Source organism: Meriones unguiculatus, chromosome 11 (genome assembly GCF_030254825.1).
Source record: "Meriones unguiculatus strain TT.TT164.6M chromosome 11, Bangor_MerUng_6.1, whole genome shotgun sequence".
NCBI classification, from domain to species: Eukaryota; Metazoa; Chordata; class Mammalia; order Rodentia; family Muridae; genus Meriones; species Meriones unguiculatus.
Genome location: NC_083359.1, coordinates 51,002,387 through 51,018,733, shown reverse-complemented (window position 1 = coordinate 51,018,733; position 16,347 = coordinate 51,002,387). Strand labels below are relative to the sequence as shown.

Genomic DNA, 16,347 nt, shown 5'->3' with positions numbered 1-16,347 from the left:
ACCCAGTCTTCATATCTGTGAATTTTGCTTTCATGGATTAAAAATAATTGAGGGCTGGGCATGATGGCTTATGCTCTTAATTTTAGCACTTAGAAGGCAGATAGGCAGGAGCTTCTCTGTGAGTTCAGTGCCAGCCCACTTTATATAGAGTGTCAGGCCAGCCAGGGATACATGGTGAGACCCTGTCTCTAAGATAGTAAACAAGAAAAGGTACACGATATCTAAGGAACAACACTTGTGGCTGACCACTGACCTCTGTGTAGTCACACACTAGATGCAGACACGTAAACACATGTAGAAATTACAAAAGAAGCTATCATCTAGCAAAAAATATTTGCTACCTTTCTGTCCGATAAAGTAATTATTTTTAGAAAATATAAAGAACTCATGTAAGGCAACTCAGTTTTAGAGTGGGGGAAGTAAGTAATAGCTCAGGAGTGCTGGGTAACATTTGAGAAGGTTGTATTACACTGCCAAAAAGGAAAAAAAGAAAAGATAAGGTAGAACAGCAGCCTTCTAAGAGGGTAAGTGAGTGGCCAGCAACTATCCTGGCAAAGCTAACCACCTGGGCTCTTCTGTCACTCTGGAGTCCTACATTTAGATATTTTCCTAGAACACTCACAGCAGAGCTTTTACATGAACATCTATAGCAGCATTGTTTATAATCTTAGGCATTGGGACAGCCCCTGTGTCGGCAGATGGAGATGCAGCTGCAGCATTATTTGCTGCTGCTCTGCAGTGGAAGCAGTGATATTCTGGCAGTCCCTGGGCAGCCCCAAGGACCAAGAATTATAATTTCATTTCCCAGACATCTAGAGAAGCACACTAAGGACTGTGGGCAGATTGCAGGGAGATATAGAGCACGTGCAGAGAGGCACAAATTTAGGGAAATCTCAAAGGGTATTGTTCTTTCTTTGTCCAATTTATTTTGTTATTGAAAATAGATTTTTTTTCCCATATAATATATCCTGATTATGTTTTCCCCTCCCTCTACTCCTCCCTATTTCCTCTCACCTTCCCTCCTGTCTGAATACACTTCCTTTCTGTCCTTCATTAGAAAACAAATAGGCTTCAAGGACTAATAATAAAATAAGATAAAACAAAAAACTAACACATCAGAATAGGATAAAACAAACAGAATTACAAGAGTTCCAGAAAAGGCTCCAGAAACAGTTACAGGCTCAGAGACCCACTCATTTATACACAGAAACATCCTATAAAAACACTAAATTGGAGGCCATAATACATACACAAAGGACCTGTAGGGTAAAGAGAAAAATAAATTCTATAAATAAAATTTTAAAACAAGATAATTGGGGTGGGGGCTGAAATGACGTTATGAGACAAGGACCCTCCAAAGATGCTGCGAGTTCGTTTTCTGTTGGCCGTGGTGGGCATGCAGCCCGCCCTTAGGAGCAGTTGTCTCCCTAGCATGACTCCCTTGGAGAAAACTAGCTTTTCATTTGCAAGTGGTTAGCAGTTGGAGATGAGACCCTCTGGTCAACAACTCAAGTAGATGTAACTCATTCCTGGTACTGGAAGCTTTATTTATATAGTTGGAGCTCTGTCTTCTCCATTATGTGGTGATTGTATTTAGATCACCTTCATATATGTATATATTTTTGTAAGTTTCACTGTATTAGGTTTCCACACGACCCCTCCAATGATCTTTAATTTTAGCTGTCTCTATCCATATTCCCTCCCTTATGTCCCTCTTCTCTTTCCTCCCATTCCAGCCCCACATCCTTCTTTGCATATCTAGCTATTCTATTTTCCTCGTATAGCAAGATCTGTCCCTTTTAGTCCAGTGGTTCTCAGCCTTCCTAGCACTGTGGCCCTTTAATACAGTTCCTCATGTTGTGACCCCAAACATAAAATTATTTTTTAATTTAAATTTTAATTTTTTCACAATTTATTCATTATATATCCCGATTGAAGTCCTCTCCCTCAATTCCTCTCAGTTCCACCCTCCCTTCCTATTTCCCTATCACCTTCCCCTAGTCCACTGAGAGGGGGAGTTCCTCCTCCTTTGCCATCTGCCCATAGCTTATCAAGTCTCATCAGGACTGCCTAGATCCTCTTCCTCTGTGGCCTGGTAAGAGCTCATCACCAGGGGCAAGTGATCAAAGAGCAGGCAATTGAGTTCATGACAGAGGCAGTCCCTGCTCCCCTTACTTGGGAACCCACATGGAAACTGAGCGGCCAATCAACTACATCTGAGCGGGGGGGTTAGGTCCTGTCCATTCACAGTTCTTGGTTGGTGCATCAGAATCTGTAGGGTCCCCTGGGCTCAGATTTTTTAGTTTTGTTCGTCTCCTTGTGGGACTCCTGTCCTCTCCATTGCTATTTAGTAACTGTAATTTTGCTACAGTTGTGAATTATAACATAAATATCTACTGTTTGGGATATCTGATGCAAAACCCCTGTGGGGATCATGACCCATGGGTTGAGAAATGCTACTCTAGTCCTTTACATAGAACTCTCTAAGGTTCTGTAGATTATAGCTTGGTTATCATTGCCTTTACAGCTATCTACATATAAGCAAATGCATACCATATTTATCTGGGATACCTCATTTGCCTAAAAATTTCATGATGTCTTTTGGTTTTCCAATACAGGGTTTCTCTGGATAACCTTTCCTGTCCTGGAACTCACTCTGTAGACCAGGCTGGCCTCAAACTCAAAGACTCTTTTGCTTCTGCCTTCTTAGTGCCACCACTACTGTCTAGCATGATGTCATGTTTTTAATGGCTGAGTAATGCTCCATTGTGTAGGTGTACCACATTTTCATTATCCATTCTTCTGTTGAGGGACATCTAGGTTGTTTCCATTTTCTGGCTGTTATGAATAGAACATCAGTGAACATAGTTGAGTAAGTGTCCTTGTGGTAGAATAAAGTAGTATCCTTTGGATATATGTCCAAGAGTGGTGTAACTGGATCTTGATATAGATTGATTTCCATCTTCCTGAAGAACCACCACACAGATTTCTATAGTGACTGTACAAGTTTGCACTCATACCAGCAATGGAGGAGTGTTCCCCTTGCTCCACATCCTTGTCATCATGAACTGTCACTTGTTTTATTGATCTTATCCATCTGACAGGTATAAGATGAAATCTCAAAGTAGTTTTGATTTGCATTTCTCTGATGGCTAAGAATATTGAACATTTCTTAGTGTTTCTTAACCATTTGAGTTTCCTCTTTTGAGAATATTTTCCTTAAATCTGTACCCCATTTCTAAAATAAGGTTATTTGGTTTCTTAATATCTAGTGTTTTTGGTCCATTATATATTTTGAATATTAGCTCTTGTGGTGGTTTGAATAGGTACGGCTCTCATAAATTCATGTGTTTGAATGCTTGGCCCATAGTGAGTGTGGCCTTGTTGGAAGAAGTGTGTCACTGTGTAGGCAGGCTTTGAGGTCTCATATATGCTCAAGCTACACTTAGTGTGTGGTATACAGTCCCCTCCATACTACCGTGGATCAAAATGTACAGCTCCCAGCTTCTTCTCCAGTACTATGTCTGCCTGGACACTGCCATGCTTCCCACCATTGATGATAATGGACTGTGCCTCTGAAACTGTAAGCCAGCCCCAATTACATGTTTTCCTTTGTAAGGGTTGCCGTTGTCATAGTGTTTCTTCACAACAATGCAAACCCTAACTAAGACTCTGTCAGGTGTGGAGCTGGTAACAATCTTTTCCCATTCCATAGGCTGTCTCTGTGTCTGAATGAAGGTGTTCTTTGATGTGCAAAAGCTTTTCAGTTTTATGAGATCCTAGTAATTGTTGAACCTGCACTGACGGTGTTGTACTCAGGAAGTGGTCTTCTGTGCCAGTGCGTTCAAGGCTGTTCCCCACTTTTTCTTCTATAAGGTTCAGTGTATCTGTTTTTATGTTGAGTTTTTTTTTTTTTTTTTTTTTTTTTTTTTTTATCTGTTTGGAGTTGAGTTTTGTACAGGGTGATAAGGGTGGATCTATTTGCATTCTTCTAGATGCAGCCATCCACTCTAACAGGCACCATTTGTTGAAGGTGCTTTCTTTTTTCCAGGGTGTATTTCTGGCTTCTTTATAAGAAATTCAGGTATCCATAGGTGGATTTATGACTGAGTCTTCAATTTGATTCCATTGATCAACATGTGTTTTTATGCTAATACCATGCTGTTTTTATTATGATAGCTCTATAGTACAATTTGGGGTTAGGGATGGTGAGACCTCCAGCAGTTTTTATTATTTAGGATTGTTTTAAGCTATCCACCCACCCCACCATGGGGTGGGGTGAGGTGTGTGTATGTGTGTTTATTTGAAGCTGAAAATTGCCCTTTCAAGATCTATGAAGAATTGTGTTGGAATTTTTATAGGGATTGGATTGCATTAAATGTGTAGATTGCTTTTGGTAGGATAACCTTTGTTTGTTCTTTTTGTTTTTGTTTTTTATTTTTCCTGCATAGCCCTTGGCTGTCCTGGAACTCACTGCATAGACCAGGCTGGCCTTGAACTCAGAGATCTGCCTGCAAGTGCTGGGATTAAAGGCTTTGGTTCTGGTTTTACAGAACAGTGTAGAGTTATTGCAGGCTATGCCACCACCACCCAGCAGGATGGCCATTTTTATTATATTAATCTTACTGTTCCTGGAGGGTTGGAGGTCTTTTTATCTTCTGATATCTTCCTCAGTTTCTATCTTCAGTGTCTTAAGGGGGCTTGTCATAAGAGTTCTTTCACTTCCTTGGTTAGAGTTACCCCAAAATATTTTGTATTGTTTTAAGGATATCGTGAAAGGCTTTATTTTCCTGATTCCTTCTAGGTCCGTATGTTATTTATATACAGGAGAGCTACTGATCTTATGATTCAATTTTGTATCTAACTATTTTGCTGAAGTAGTTTATCAGCTGTAAGAGTTTTCCAGTGGAATTTTTTAGGATCACTTATGTATACTATCATATCATCTGAAAATAAAGGACTTCTTCCTTTCTAAGATCCCATTGATCTTCTTCAGTTGTCTTATTGCTGTAGCTAAGACTTCAAGCACCAGATCGAATTGGTTTGGAGAAAATGGATGGCCTTGTCTTGGTTGGTTCTTTTTGAGACAGAGTTTCTGTGTGTTACCCAGGCTGTTGTTGAATTCACTGTGTAGCTCAGACCAGATACAAGTTCCACCAAATCTGCCCCTCCCACCCCCATCATCCCTCTGGAATTTTTTTCTCCATATAATTTGTTTTGTCTCTTCTAGAATTCCCTGTAAATGGCAATGTGAAGTTCCCACAATATTCTCTGAGGGCATCATCTGCTTGGAACAGTTTTGGTGATTCACCTCCTTGAATGCACCAATACCTCCTCACTTATTAATGCTTAGTTGTATTTCACAGTAAGAACACACCCCAGGAATTTTTTCTGCTGATAGGTACTTTTTTTGTTCCCATTTTCTGTTTAGTGTAAATAAAAAGGAAAATCATTTGAGAAAGCCAGGCACAGCATTGTAGCATGGAGCACAAGGAACATTAAACAGAAATTGGGGGTATGGTGTTTGAGCAGGAATTCCAAGGAATCAGGCACTTTGCTTGAACAGGAACATTGAAACAGGAAGACAGAATGTCATTGGGCTGTGGACATGGCATTTGGTGGGTTGCATAGGTAAGCATCCCTGTGTCTGAGCCAGGGAAGGAGAAGATAAGAGAGGTGATCCTGGACATTGCACGTGCATTTAGGTGTATAGTGGAAAACCAAAGACACCCTTGAGCTCCGAGTACCTTGCTCACATTTCCAATCTGTGGGAATGTTGACAACATTAGAAGGAATAAATTTGTAAAGGATCAGAGACTGGAGAGAGGTAGAAAGGCTGAGATTGGCCAACTGGGACCCTGTTGTCAGAGTCCAGGGAGAAGTTGTGTGTGCTCCCAGTATCAGCCTGTGGGGAGAGAGCCAGCAGAGTTTTGGATAGGATGGCAGGGTATTTGCAGGCAGCTCCTAAGAGAATAGTCGTTATCCAGTATTCTGGATAAGCAAGGGCTAAGGCACTTAAAACTGGAAAGACCTGTGCCATCTCCAAGCTGGGAACCTGGATAGGACATTCCCTCAGATAGACATTGGTATGTGGCCAAGATGGCTTTTCCCTTATTTTATTAAGCTGATAATGTATTTCTGATCATGTTTAAACATACACTTTCCTCTCTTTTCTGCCCCCCCCCCTACTTCTGTTCTGTTCTGAGTGCCCCCAAGTGTCATGTGTTGATATTTGGTCACTAGCTTGTGGTACTACTTTTAAAGATTTGTGTGTGTGTGTGTGTGTGTGCCTGCCTGTCTGTGTCTATCTACGTGTGTAAATGTGAGTACAGTGTCCTTGGAGACCAGAGTTTTGCCTTGGGTATCTCTTGGTGACACTTCCTAGGAAAGCTAATAGGAATGAGGTCAGCTCTCTTCTCTCCCTGTGCACCCTGCTTTCTCTACTTGAAGGTTTCTCTTCAGTGGAATACTTTGGTTGGGGGGGGTTGCTTTTTTTTTTTAATGTTTTTCATCATTTAGAAAGAATCTATTTATAAGACCCATTTTTAGGAGACAGGTCTTGTTGGCCACGTGGACTAATTTTCATCACGTTTCATTTCAGGAAACATTTTCTTTTCTTTTTTTTTTTTGGAAACATTTTCTTAAAGAAAAATAATCAGACCTATAGTCTAATTTAGTTAAATACATCAAATCCTATAAAGCTTTAAAAACAAAACCAAGTTTCATTATAAACTTAACAATTTACCATTTTGGAAGAGAAGAGAATTACACAAAGGTGAGCTGTGTTCTGTAGCCATGCAGGAGCAGCTGGGTTAACAGTTCTTCTGTCCAGCTCTACATCCTTCAGCAGCCCTAAAGGTGCCATTGCTCTCTTTTGGTTCAATGTCATCAAAACTATGATTCTGTCATTGTACCTCTGCTGTTCACTCCTCTGTAATCCAAATGCAGCCAGGATTTCCCTACCCCTAGTTGTCCCAGAACTCTGTATAGAGCAGGCTAGCCTCGAACTCAGAGATCCAAAGTGCTGGGATTAAACACATTACCACAGCAGTCTAGCCAGACCTTTTCTATAGAGAGTTGTTAATGCTAAGAACAGCCCAGCTTGGCCCCACCTCTGGATGTCTGTGGCTCTTAGGAGAGCTGGCTCTGCCCCTCACCTGGGCAGCAAGAGTATTGGCCAGAGTGGGTGCAGTTAGTTAGTGGGCTGACCAACAACTCAGCCACCACCAGGCCCAGATCCAGGGCTTTGAGTGTATCTACTCAAACATCCACTCCATCTGTGAACTGCTGGAGCATGTGAAGGGGTCAGTCCTGCAGATCTAAAGCTGTAGGATCTCTGTAACACAGGGCAACAACAGGATATCTGAAAGGAGACCTGGTTAGGATCAGTACTGATGGTGTAGAAGAAGCCAGAGTCCTTGAACCAATGCTCATTGCAATTAAAGCTGTCTGGGCAAAAGGGTATGCTATGTGACACACAGCAGCTTCTACACAGGTTTTTTAATTTTTATTTTCTTTTAGGAGAGAGGTTATAAGGGTGGAGGGCAGATACAGAAGGACTGGGAAATGAGTGGAACTGGAAAATCCCCCCAAAAAATCAATAAAAAAATGTTAAAAAATAAAAATAAATCAAGTCAAAAAAAGAAAAAAAAAGAACAACCCAGCTCTGCCTTTGTGCACAGCACCTGTGGAATCTACCTCTGACGAGTCTGCCCAGGGGAGCCTGGGGCTGCATTCAGATGCTACCCACCAGTGACATTTTGTGGGCTTTTGATCATCGAGACATTTTCACTGGCCCCTCTTCTGCTCCCAGCACTGCTCATGTTGTTCACCTCATATATTGCAGCTTCACAGCAACTGGCATGGTTGGAAAGAGAAATCTGAGTCCAGATGCAAGGGACGCTGGCTTAGAAGACAGAGAATCTGGGGAGAGATCCGACTCTGAGCTTGAACAGATAGATTCCTGTGCAGAACCTCTCCCAGAGGGAAGAAAAAAGACCAAGAAGTTAAAAAGAATGAAGAAAGAGCTTTCCTTGGCAGGTTGGTATTGGCTCTGACTAACTCTGACCATGACTGCTTCAGCAGGGCTTCACTTGAGGACAGACCCATGTGGTATCCACAGGGCCTGGTATCTCTAGGAGTAGTTGAAAATAGTTCTCCTTGCTGTGATGGGTTACTTAGCAAAGCGCCTTAAGGGAAGAGGGTTTGTCTGGGCTCATGATTTCCGAGGGCTTTCAGTTCAGCACAAGGGCAAACATGCTCTGTCTGTTTGGCTAGAGCAGGAGGCAGCTGGCATAGCAGACTGGCTTGGTCAGGTGGTAGCAGATAGGAAGTGGAGGCAGCCAAGCCAGACCCACCTCCTCAAGGCCCCACAGCCTTCAAAGTAGTATCACAAGCTGAGGGCTGAGAGTTCAAACATGAGCCTTTCAGGCATGGGGAGTGATATATTTTAATTTGAGAGGCTATAATAAGCTCTGGTTATGGCACACAAGGCCAGAGGTTTCTTTGTGAGAAGTGGTCAGGCCATTTTCATAATACCGCTGTCCACCATGTTATCAAGGTGCTGCATGTGTATTTTAGGTAGCTCCAGTGTTTAGGACACAGAAGCATCCTTGTGTTAAATTTCAGTAGCAGACTTTACACTGTTGCCAGTGACACTCTAGAATCCTGATTTTCTTAATAAACAGAATTATGTAAGAAGCCAAGGAAATGGGAAATTAGCAGGTAATCAGAGCCTAGTGTGTGCCAAACTTTGTAGTGGGAGCCATATTTCACTTGATTATTATGTTTTGAGTGGGGAGCCATCACCCTTGTAGTGATCCAGGCTCCAAGCTCTGAGAACTTAGGGAAGTATGAGGTCTGTGTACCATTGAGAAGTAGAACCAGGGACCTAGGCCTGCCTAACCCTGCTGTGCTGTCTCCACCCAGCGCATGCTTCAGTGAGCAGCAGGTCACAGACTCTAGAGCCACGGGCCTGATGGCCTCTTGTCACTAGTGTCTGAAAGAGCACTCCCTGCTCTGAGGATACAGTGACAGCATTTACGGTGCTGTTCCCCATGTGCTTGGTTTGTGTAGGACAGGCCCGAATCCTTGACAGTTCTGTCCCAAAGTCCATCACTGTTACTTTATCACTAAGAACATAGAGGCTTCGAAAAATCTGCCCAAAGGCCCCAGACTCCTCCAATGCCCTGCAAGGAAGCCAGCTGGTACTTTCACCCAGGTCCTGTTTATGTACTCAGGAAGAGGAGAGACTAAGCTAGATACAGTTCTTGTTCTGTGTGTCACTTGGGGACAGTGGCCATGATTGACACTCAAGAGTCAGATCAGAGCAGTGATGGGCAGCAGCCTTGACTGTTGCCCCAGCCAGGATGCAGTTCTTTCCACTTTGTGTGTGTCCTAATTTTTAGTGAGTTTGCTGAATTTCATTATTAATAAAAATCACACACGCAGTCAGAAATCGGCCTATGCACTGTACGCACATGCTGCAGTTTTAACACAGCGGACTCCTGCCTGCGGGTGTCCGTACCGTCTCTCCGCCTCATCGCCACAGTCTCTAAATATTAACGTTAACAAGCCAGGCTTGGCAGTGCATGCCTGGAATCACAGCATTTGGAAGGCTGACGCTGAAAGATCCCCATGAGTTTAAGGCCAGTCTGGCCTATAGAGTGAGGTCGGTCTCCAAAAAATTAAAACACGTAATTATAGAATACATTAATAAATTAATTTCTTTTGTAGTTTTATCATTTTAAGTAAAAATTTTGTGTTGGTTATTTAGTGTTTTAAACTGTGAATACTCTAATAAAATAGGCTTTTCTTTCCTCCCATTGAAGCAGTAGTTTCAGTGCTGAAAAAATAAGAATTAAAAACAAAAGTAGACTTTGTACTTCTTTTTTCTAGCTAACTTGACCCTTGATTTTTTTTGAAAATTTTTATTTTATTTCAGTTTATTTACTTTACATCCCAAGGGTGCTTCCTCCCTTCTCTCCTCCCAGTGCCCACTCCTCCTCTTTCTTCCTCCTACTCTCCCTTTCCCTTGTATCAGCCCTCCCCAGCACATCAAGTCACATCAGGACTGAGCATATCCTCATTCACTGAGGCCAGACAAGACAGCCCTGCCAGGGGGAAGTGATCCAAAGTAGGTAATAGAGTCCATGTTAGAAACAGCCTCCCCCACCCCACTCCTTCACTCACCGGCAACCCACATGAAGACCAAGCTGCCCATCAGCAACGTACGTGCAGGGGGCCTAGTCCAGACCATGCATGCTCCTCCAGGAAGAAACCCAATTCTCCAAGTTCACAGTTGTCAAGGTGTCTTTCCTGTGCTCTTTTTTCAGTTCCCAAAAAGAAGTACAAAGTTCTGATGTGCTCTCTTCTAAAGGGTGGGGAACCTTGCTCAGTGTCTGTGTTTGTAGGACAAGAAGTGACCATAAGCAGCCTGTCTCTTCCTTTGGCCTTCCTCTGAAGACACTGTTCTGCTAGGGGGCTGCTGCAAGCTCTAGCTAGTGGGTGGTCCAACAACATTTTGAGAATAGTCAGGTCCCTATCATGGCCCTGAGCTTTTCTGGAATGAAGCTAAAACTGGAGTTTTACTGGGATCTTCCAACACAACCTTCAGCTAGAGCAAGTGTATTATGGAAATTACCAGTTCATTCCTCTTGACCTGGGAAAATGACCCACTCGTACTTGGTGAAGCCGACTGAACCGAGCAGAGGTGCTGCTCCGTCCACCCAGGGGAACATGCCTTAAATCACCTGGAGAGAAAGAGGCAGGGAGGGCTGCCAACTACTCCTGAGCATTATGCACACAGGGAGACTTACTCGGTCATCTGCTTCTCCCTTCCTGCTGTGGGATAAACAGGGTTTAGTGTACCCCTGCTGGCCTCTTGTCCAGCCACACTTGCTTCTTGAAAACAAAATAGAAACAGTCACACTTGCTGAGCTAGGGAGCACACAGCATACTGGTAAACAGAAGCCCGGTGGGAACTGGTCACTTGTGTTGTTGCATGGCTTCATCGTGTGCCTCGTTTCTGATCTAGAACAGCTGCAGCAATCTTCCTTTATAAAGAAGCTTCCAAGACACGTGAAGTCTGGACACATCTCCCCACTGCAAAGCAGAGACATGTAGGGGCTTTAGAACTGGATGCCTCCAATTCACATGAGCTCAGGGCTCAGACTTCTTAAAGGCAAACTCCACAAACCTGTTTTCTTTTTATCATTGTGGAACAGCAGCCTCACTGCATGTTTAGGAAGCTTAGCAAGATCCAAAGGGGTTTCAGAAGGGCTGGTGCCTCCTGACACAGCAGAGCACAGCAGAAATCTAGCAAATGGCTTTCTCCTGCTACTTAGGTGCTTTTGTCACCTGTGAAGGCAGCTCTAGTGCATCTAGGAGGAAGAAAGGATTTTGGTAAGCAACTGACACAGTTCTGTGCTGACACTGTGGAACCCCATGCCCAATGGCTCTGCTGCAGTTTTCAAGCTGAAGTCCTTACGTTAGTGCAGTTGTGTTGGAATTCTTTTCTTTCTGAGACAGGGGCTCGCTGTGTTGTTCAATCTGACCTCCAGCTCTTTGTCTTGGGTGACTCTCTTGCCTCAGCCTCCTCAGTAACTGAGACCACATGCCCACACATGCACATGCTCACATCTAGACAGTTTTGAAACATTATTCTCAAGATCTTTTTTTAAAAATAATTTATTTTTATTTGATGTGCATTGGTGTTTTGCCTGCATGTATGTCTGTGTGTCAGGTCTTGGAGTTACAGACACTTGTGAGCTGCCATGTGGGTGCTGGGAATTGAACCTGGGTCCTCTGGAAGAGCATTCAGTGCTCTTAAACACTGAGCCATCTCTGCAGCCCCTATTCTCAAGATCTTAAAGACTCATAAAAGTTTGTTTATCTGTTGTGTGTGGGATGGGGTTGGGGGGTGGCATAGGAGGTCGTGAGAGGGGGTCACACTTCCTGGAGCTGGAGTGCAGGTCTTTGCAAGCCTAATATGGGTGCGGGAACTGATTTCAGGTCTTCTTCAAGAGCAGCAAGCAATCTCAACCTGAGCCGTCTCTCTAACCCATTTAAAGAAAACATTTCTGTGATCATTTTAAAAAGATTATCTGTGCCCAATAAGAATCTTCAGTTTTAGATGTAAAGTTTGATATATGTAAAGTTTTCCATATATGTGAAATCATAGAAGAACTACAGTGAGCCAGACAGAAAACAGTTCTCATTCCACACAGTTCCTTCCTGCTCATTTCCGAACTCCTCAGTCCTGGCTTGTCGTTTCTGCAATTGTCTTTCCTAGATTGTCTTGAACATGGACTCACATAACAGGAAGCCTGTGGGTTCCTCCCTTCATCCTTATCCCGATGCAGTAGATATCTGTGTGATTTGCATTCAGCCTTTGTTTATTGCTGAGTAGTACTCCATTTTAAGGATATATTACTACTGACCCATTCCCCAGCGTAAGGACATTTGCCAGGATTTTGAATCTGTTCCAGAGCCTTGGGTCTGCCTGTTTCCTTGCCCACTAAGTAAAAGTCCTGGATGTTTTTCATTGTGAATATGCTCTTCCTCAGCTCTGTCCACACGAGCCACTCTAGATGCTGTGGTGCAGAGACCAGTGCAGCTGTGTTACCACTGTCACCTCACCACTGTTGAACAATTGGCAGAAGTAGAAGAGTTTCTGACTTACAGGAAACTTGGCTGTAACTGACTGAAATCCTCCTGTACCTCTGCCTCAGGAAAAAAAAAAAAAAAAAACACAGCTGCTCTTACTGTTCTGGGTCCCATGGTCCTCACTGGCCTGCAGCTCCTGGTATTTCTCCTGAAGGCAGCAGCTGCTCTGTCTCTAGCAGGGAGCTTGGTGCTTGTTCTAAGCTCTCCTCAGGCACTTGGTAACTTTCAGCCCCTCACCTTTCTATGTCTGCTTTTGCACCACTATCATGGTGACATCGGTGGCTGCCTGATGGGCTTTTAGGAAGTATGTGGATGAAATGTGCAGCTTGCTTGCCAGCAGAGAATATGCCGAGTGCTGACACCATGTTCCTGGCCGCAAGCAAAGTGAGGCAAAAAGCCTGTCAGGAGGTGTGCTGCCTTTCCAAAGGTTCCTGTGGCTTCCCCTTCATGTGCTGTGTCTATCCCCAAGTCCAGAGCCTATCTGTGTAGCACTTCTTCTTTGCCTGTATGAAGTTGTGCATAGGGTGCTGTTGGTGCTCACTGGGAGTGTTCCTCTGGTGGCTGTCCAAGTCCTTAATCTGCTTCTCCTTTCCCCCCCAGGAAGTATCACAGATAGCCCTGCTGTGCTCTTTGAAGTCCCTGACACGTGGTAACAGAAACCAGCGTGGAGCACAGTGAGGGTGCTGCTGCCGAGACAGAGCCAGCCCAGCCTGCCTGTTTGGAAGCCATATTGTATTCACCTAATCAAATGTGGCATGGGAGGGTTTGGAATCACGTTTCTTTCCTACAAAAGCTACTTTTTACTTTTTTGGCTATCTCGATTTTTCATTTTAAACTAAACTGACCATTGGCACGTGTCATGGTTGAGGGATGTTACAGGTATTTGTGTGTTATTAATTAATCACTTCCTGCTCCAGGAAAATCTGCCCTGCCCTGATGAGTGTTGGCAAGGTCACCCAGGGAGGAAGTCAGCTGTGAACTATGCCAGGACAGCCGGCCTCTGGGGTGTTCTGGTCAGATTTGTGCTGAGCTTGTCCTGCCTGGAGACATGCCTGGCCATCCACCATTGCTGCCTGGAAACAATGCACAGGCTTGTCTTCAGTGGCAATCTTCCTGTGCTGACTGCCCAGGCTTTGAGAGCACATTAGTTCAAGTTTCTCTTCCTCATGGTTGATGTGTGAGTGAGGAGCTGGCTCTTCTGTTCCTGTGCACCGTGCTACATTCATGGTGCAGTGCCTTCACCTGCTTGTTTTTATGGTGTCTGTGAGCGTGTGTGCATGCGTGTGTGCGTGTGTGTGTGTGTGTGTGTGAGTGAGTGACAGTGGCAGGCCTACAGCATGCATCAAACCCTCATCCTGACAGGTTCCACAGCAGCAGAGCAGCGTGTGCTCCTGCAGGACACTCCACAGCAGAAACTTCTGGATATGTAACACTTTTGTATCATGAAAATAAAAATAAAAAATTAATTTCAAAGATGGAATTAAAGAAAATTTCATAGAACCCCAGCCTTTAACTTTTTCTTTGGAGTGATTGATGCATATGCCGTCTAGCTGTTCCTCGCCTCAAGCTCCCATCTTGGAGTTGCACACCTGCAAGTATAGAAGACTTTACCTCACTCACATTCACTCGCAAAGCTCCTGATCTTTTCCTTTGCCCCAGCTCAGCTTTTAAGCTCAGCAAGAGTGGAAAATGGAAACAGGGAGGGAGCAAGTTAGGTCCATTGGCTCTACCAAGTCTCCAAACTTAAAGGTTAGAGATTAGTGAGGACCTGAGACTGCCTTTCCCTTTATTTTGGTTTGGCTTTGAGTGCAGGAAATGGGGCCCAGGGCTTTGCTTGCACTGGTCCAGCACTGTAGTGCTGAGCTATATCCCAGTCTAACACTAATTTTTAAAAAGGAAAAGGGAGACTGGAGGTATAGCTCAGTGGTAGAGTGCTTGTCTGTCATGCTTGAGGCCCTAGGTTCAATCCTCCATACTGGGGGGAAAAAGATACATTATTTATGGGGCTGAAGAAACAGCTCAGTGGCTAGCCCTGCTCTTACTGCTCTAGCAAAGGGTTAGGGTTGAGATCCCAGCACCAATAGCCAGGCATCTCTCAGCCAATCCAATGCCTCCTGCTGGCCTTTATTGACACCAACACACGTGCACATACCTACACAGTACATGTATAAATCTTTAAAAATTATAAAAAAGAAAAAAGAGGAGGCATCCAGTAATAGGAGCTGGCTCATCTCGGACATGCATGTGGCCTAGTGTGTGTCCTTGTGTGGTCGGGACAACTCCCTGGTCCTGGAAATGTAGGTCTCACGTGAGAGGGAGACAGCTTCTCTATCCAAAGGTGATAAATGTCTGCATTGCACCCCAGCACCCACTCAGGAATATATACAGTACTCATTGCCCTGCCATTGTTCTACGGAGCAGTTTGGGTGGCGTGAGATGTGCTCCGTGGCTTCATGGAGTTGCATCCCAGTTCTAGCTGTGTGTTTCTGGGTACATTTCTTATACCCTCTGAGCCTCAAACGCCTCCATAAAATCAGAATAATAAAACTGCCCCACAGAATAGTTGTGAGCATAAATGCAGCTAAAATACCAAACATGGATAGGTGCACAAGGCATTGTAGGGGGTTAGGAGGTGGTGCTGTTGATTTGAATTCCCCTCTGTCACTGGAGCTGATGGAAACAATCACTGGGATTTTGGGTTCAAAAATTACCCTCTCCTCACAGGTGCTGGAATCATGTGAAACCATGTTGACATCTCAAAAAAACAAAAAATAAAACAAAACAAAACAAAAAAAAAACCAGGACAGCCTTCTGGCTGACCAGAGGCATAGTGGGTATAGGCTGTGGTTTGTGGGATTCTTGAATGCTTTCACCAAGCCCTCAGACAGATGTGTGAATGGGGAATGCTGTGGCTCTCTAAATGTTGTAGTCATGGACTGGCAAGCTGTGGTGGAAATTAAACACCAGGGCTTTGTCTGTATATTTGTTCACTGTCCCGACTAGCATCTTAGGAAAATTAATAAAAGTAGTATTCAGGAAGCTCCGTTTATTCTCCACTTGAACTGTACATGGTTGCCATCTTAGTATGTTTGTCTTATTTCCATCTGTCCATCTATCTGCATGCCCATCCATTCCTCTACCACCCATCCATCCATTTACTCAGCCAGTCAGTCAGTCATCTTAATTTTTGGTGAATTATTCAGTTGCCAACATTCACGTGCAGGAATTTGGGGGTAACCAGATGATAAAGGGAAAATTGAGGTCCCCTTTCAGGTTCTTTGTCTCATAAAAGAATATAAGAATAGACTCAAACAGGAGCTCAAGGACATTTTTTTTTAAGTCCCACGGCAGTCCAGCTGTTGCAGCAGCTGCCCAGGAGGAGAATAAAGAGAAAGAAAAGATGCATGTCATTTAAGCTGCATGGAGATCAGACATGTAGCTGACAAGCAGACGCATGCTAGGACGAGAGAGTGAAGAAGTACAAAGTGTCAGAAAAAGCATGGCCAGGTTCTGATAGAGACAGGAAAAGGAAGCTTGTGCCATTTTGTCTCAAGCCTTAGAAAGGTAGACAGACCCAGCCAGACCTTACTGTGGGGATTCTGGAAAGAAAAACTACAGTTGTCTCATTAAAAGAAAAAGTATTCTGCCTGTCACTAGCATGACTTATGGTGAGCCATGCAG

General features: G+C 43.9%; 1 protein-coding gene across 1 annotated transcript in view; it reads left to right on the top strand.

Moving 5' to 3' along the window:
* The window catches only part of Parn (poly(A)-specific ribonuclease), a 154,116-nt gene extending 139,950 nt beyond the window's left edge, over nucleotides 1–14,166 (top strand). Inside the window, exons 23-24 of the mRNA XM_021650819.2 lie at nucleotides 7,847–8,040; nucleotides 13,267–14,166. Coding sequence (XP_021506494.1) covers nucleotides 7,847–8,040; nucleotides 13,267–13,319 — 247 coding nt within the window. The 3' untranslated portion in view covers nucleotides 13,320–14,166. The remainder of the gene's footprint in view (nucleotides 1–7,846; nucleotides 8,041–13,266) is intronic.
* Nucleotides 14,167–16,347: the final 2,181 nt, after the last annotated feature.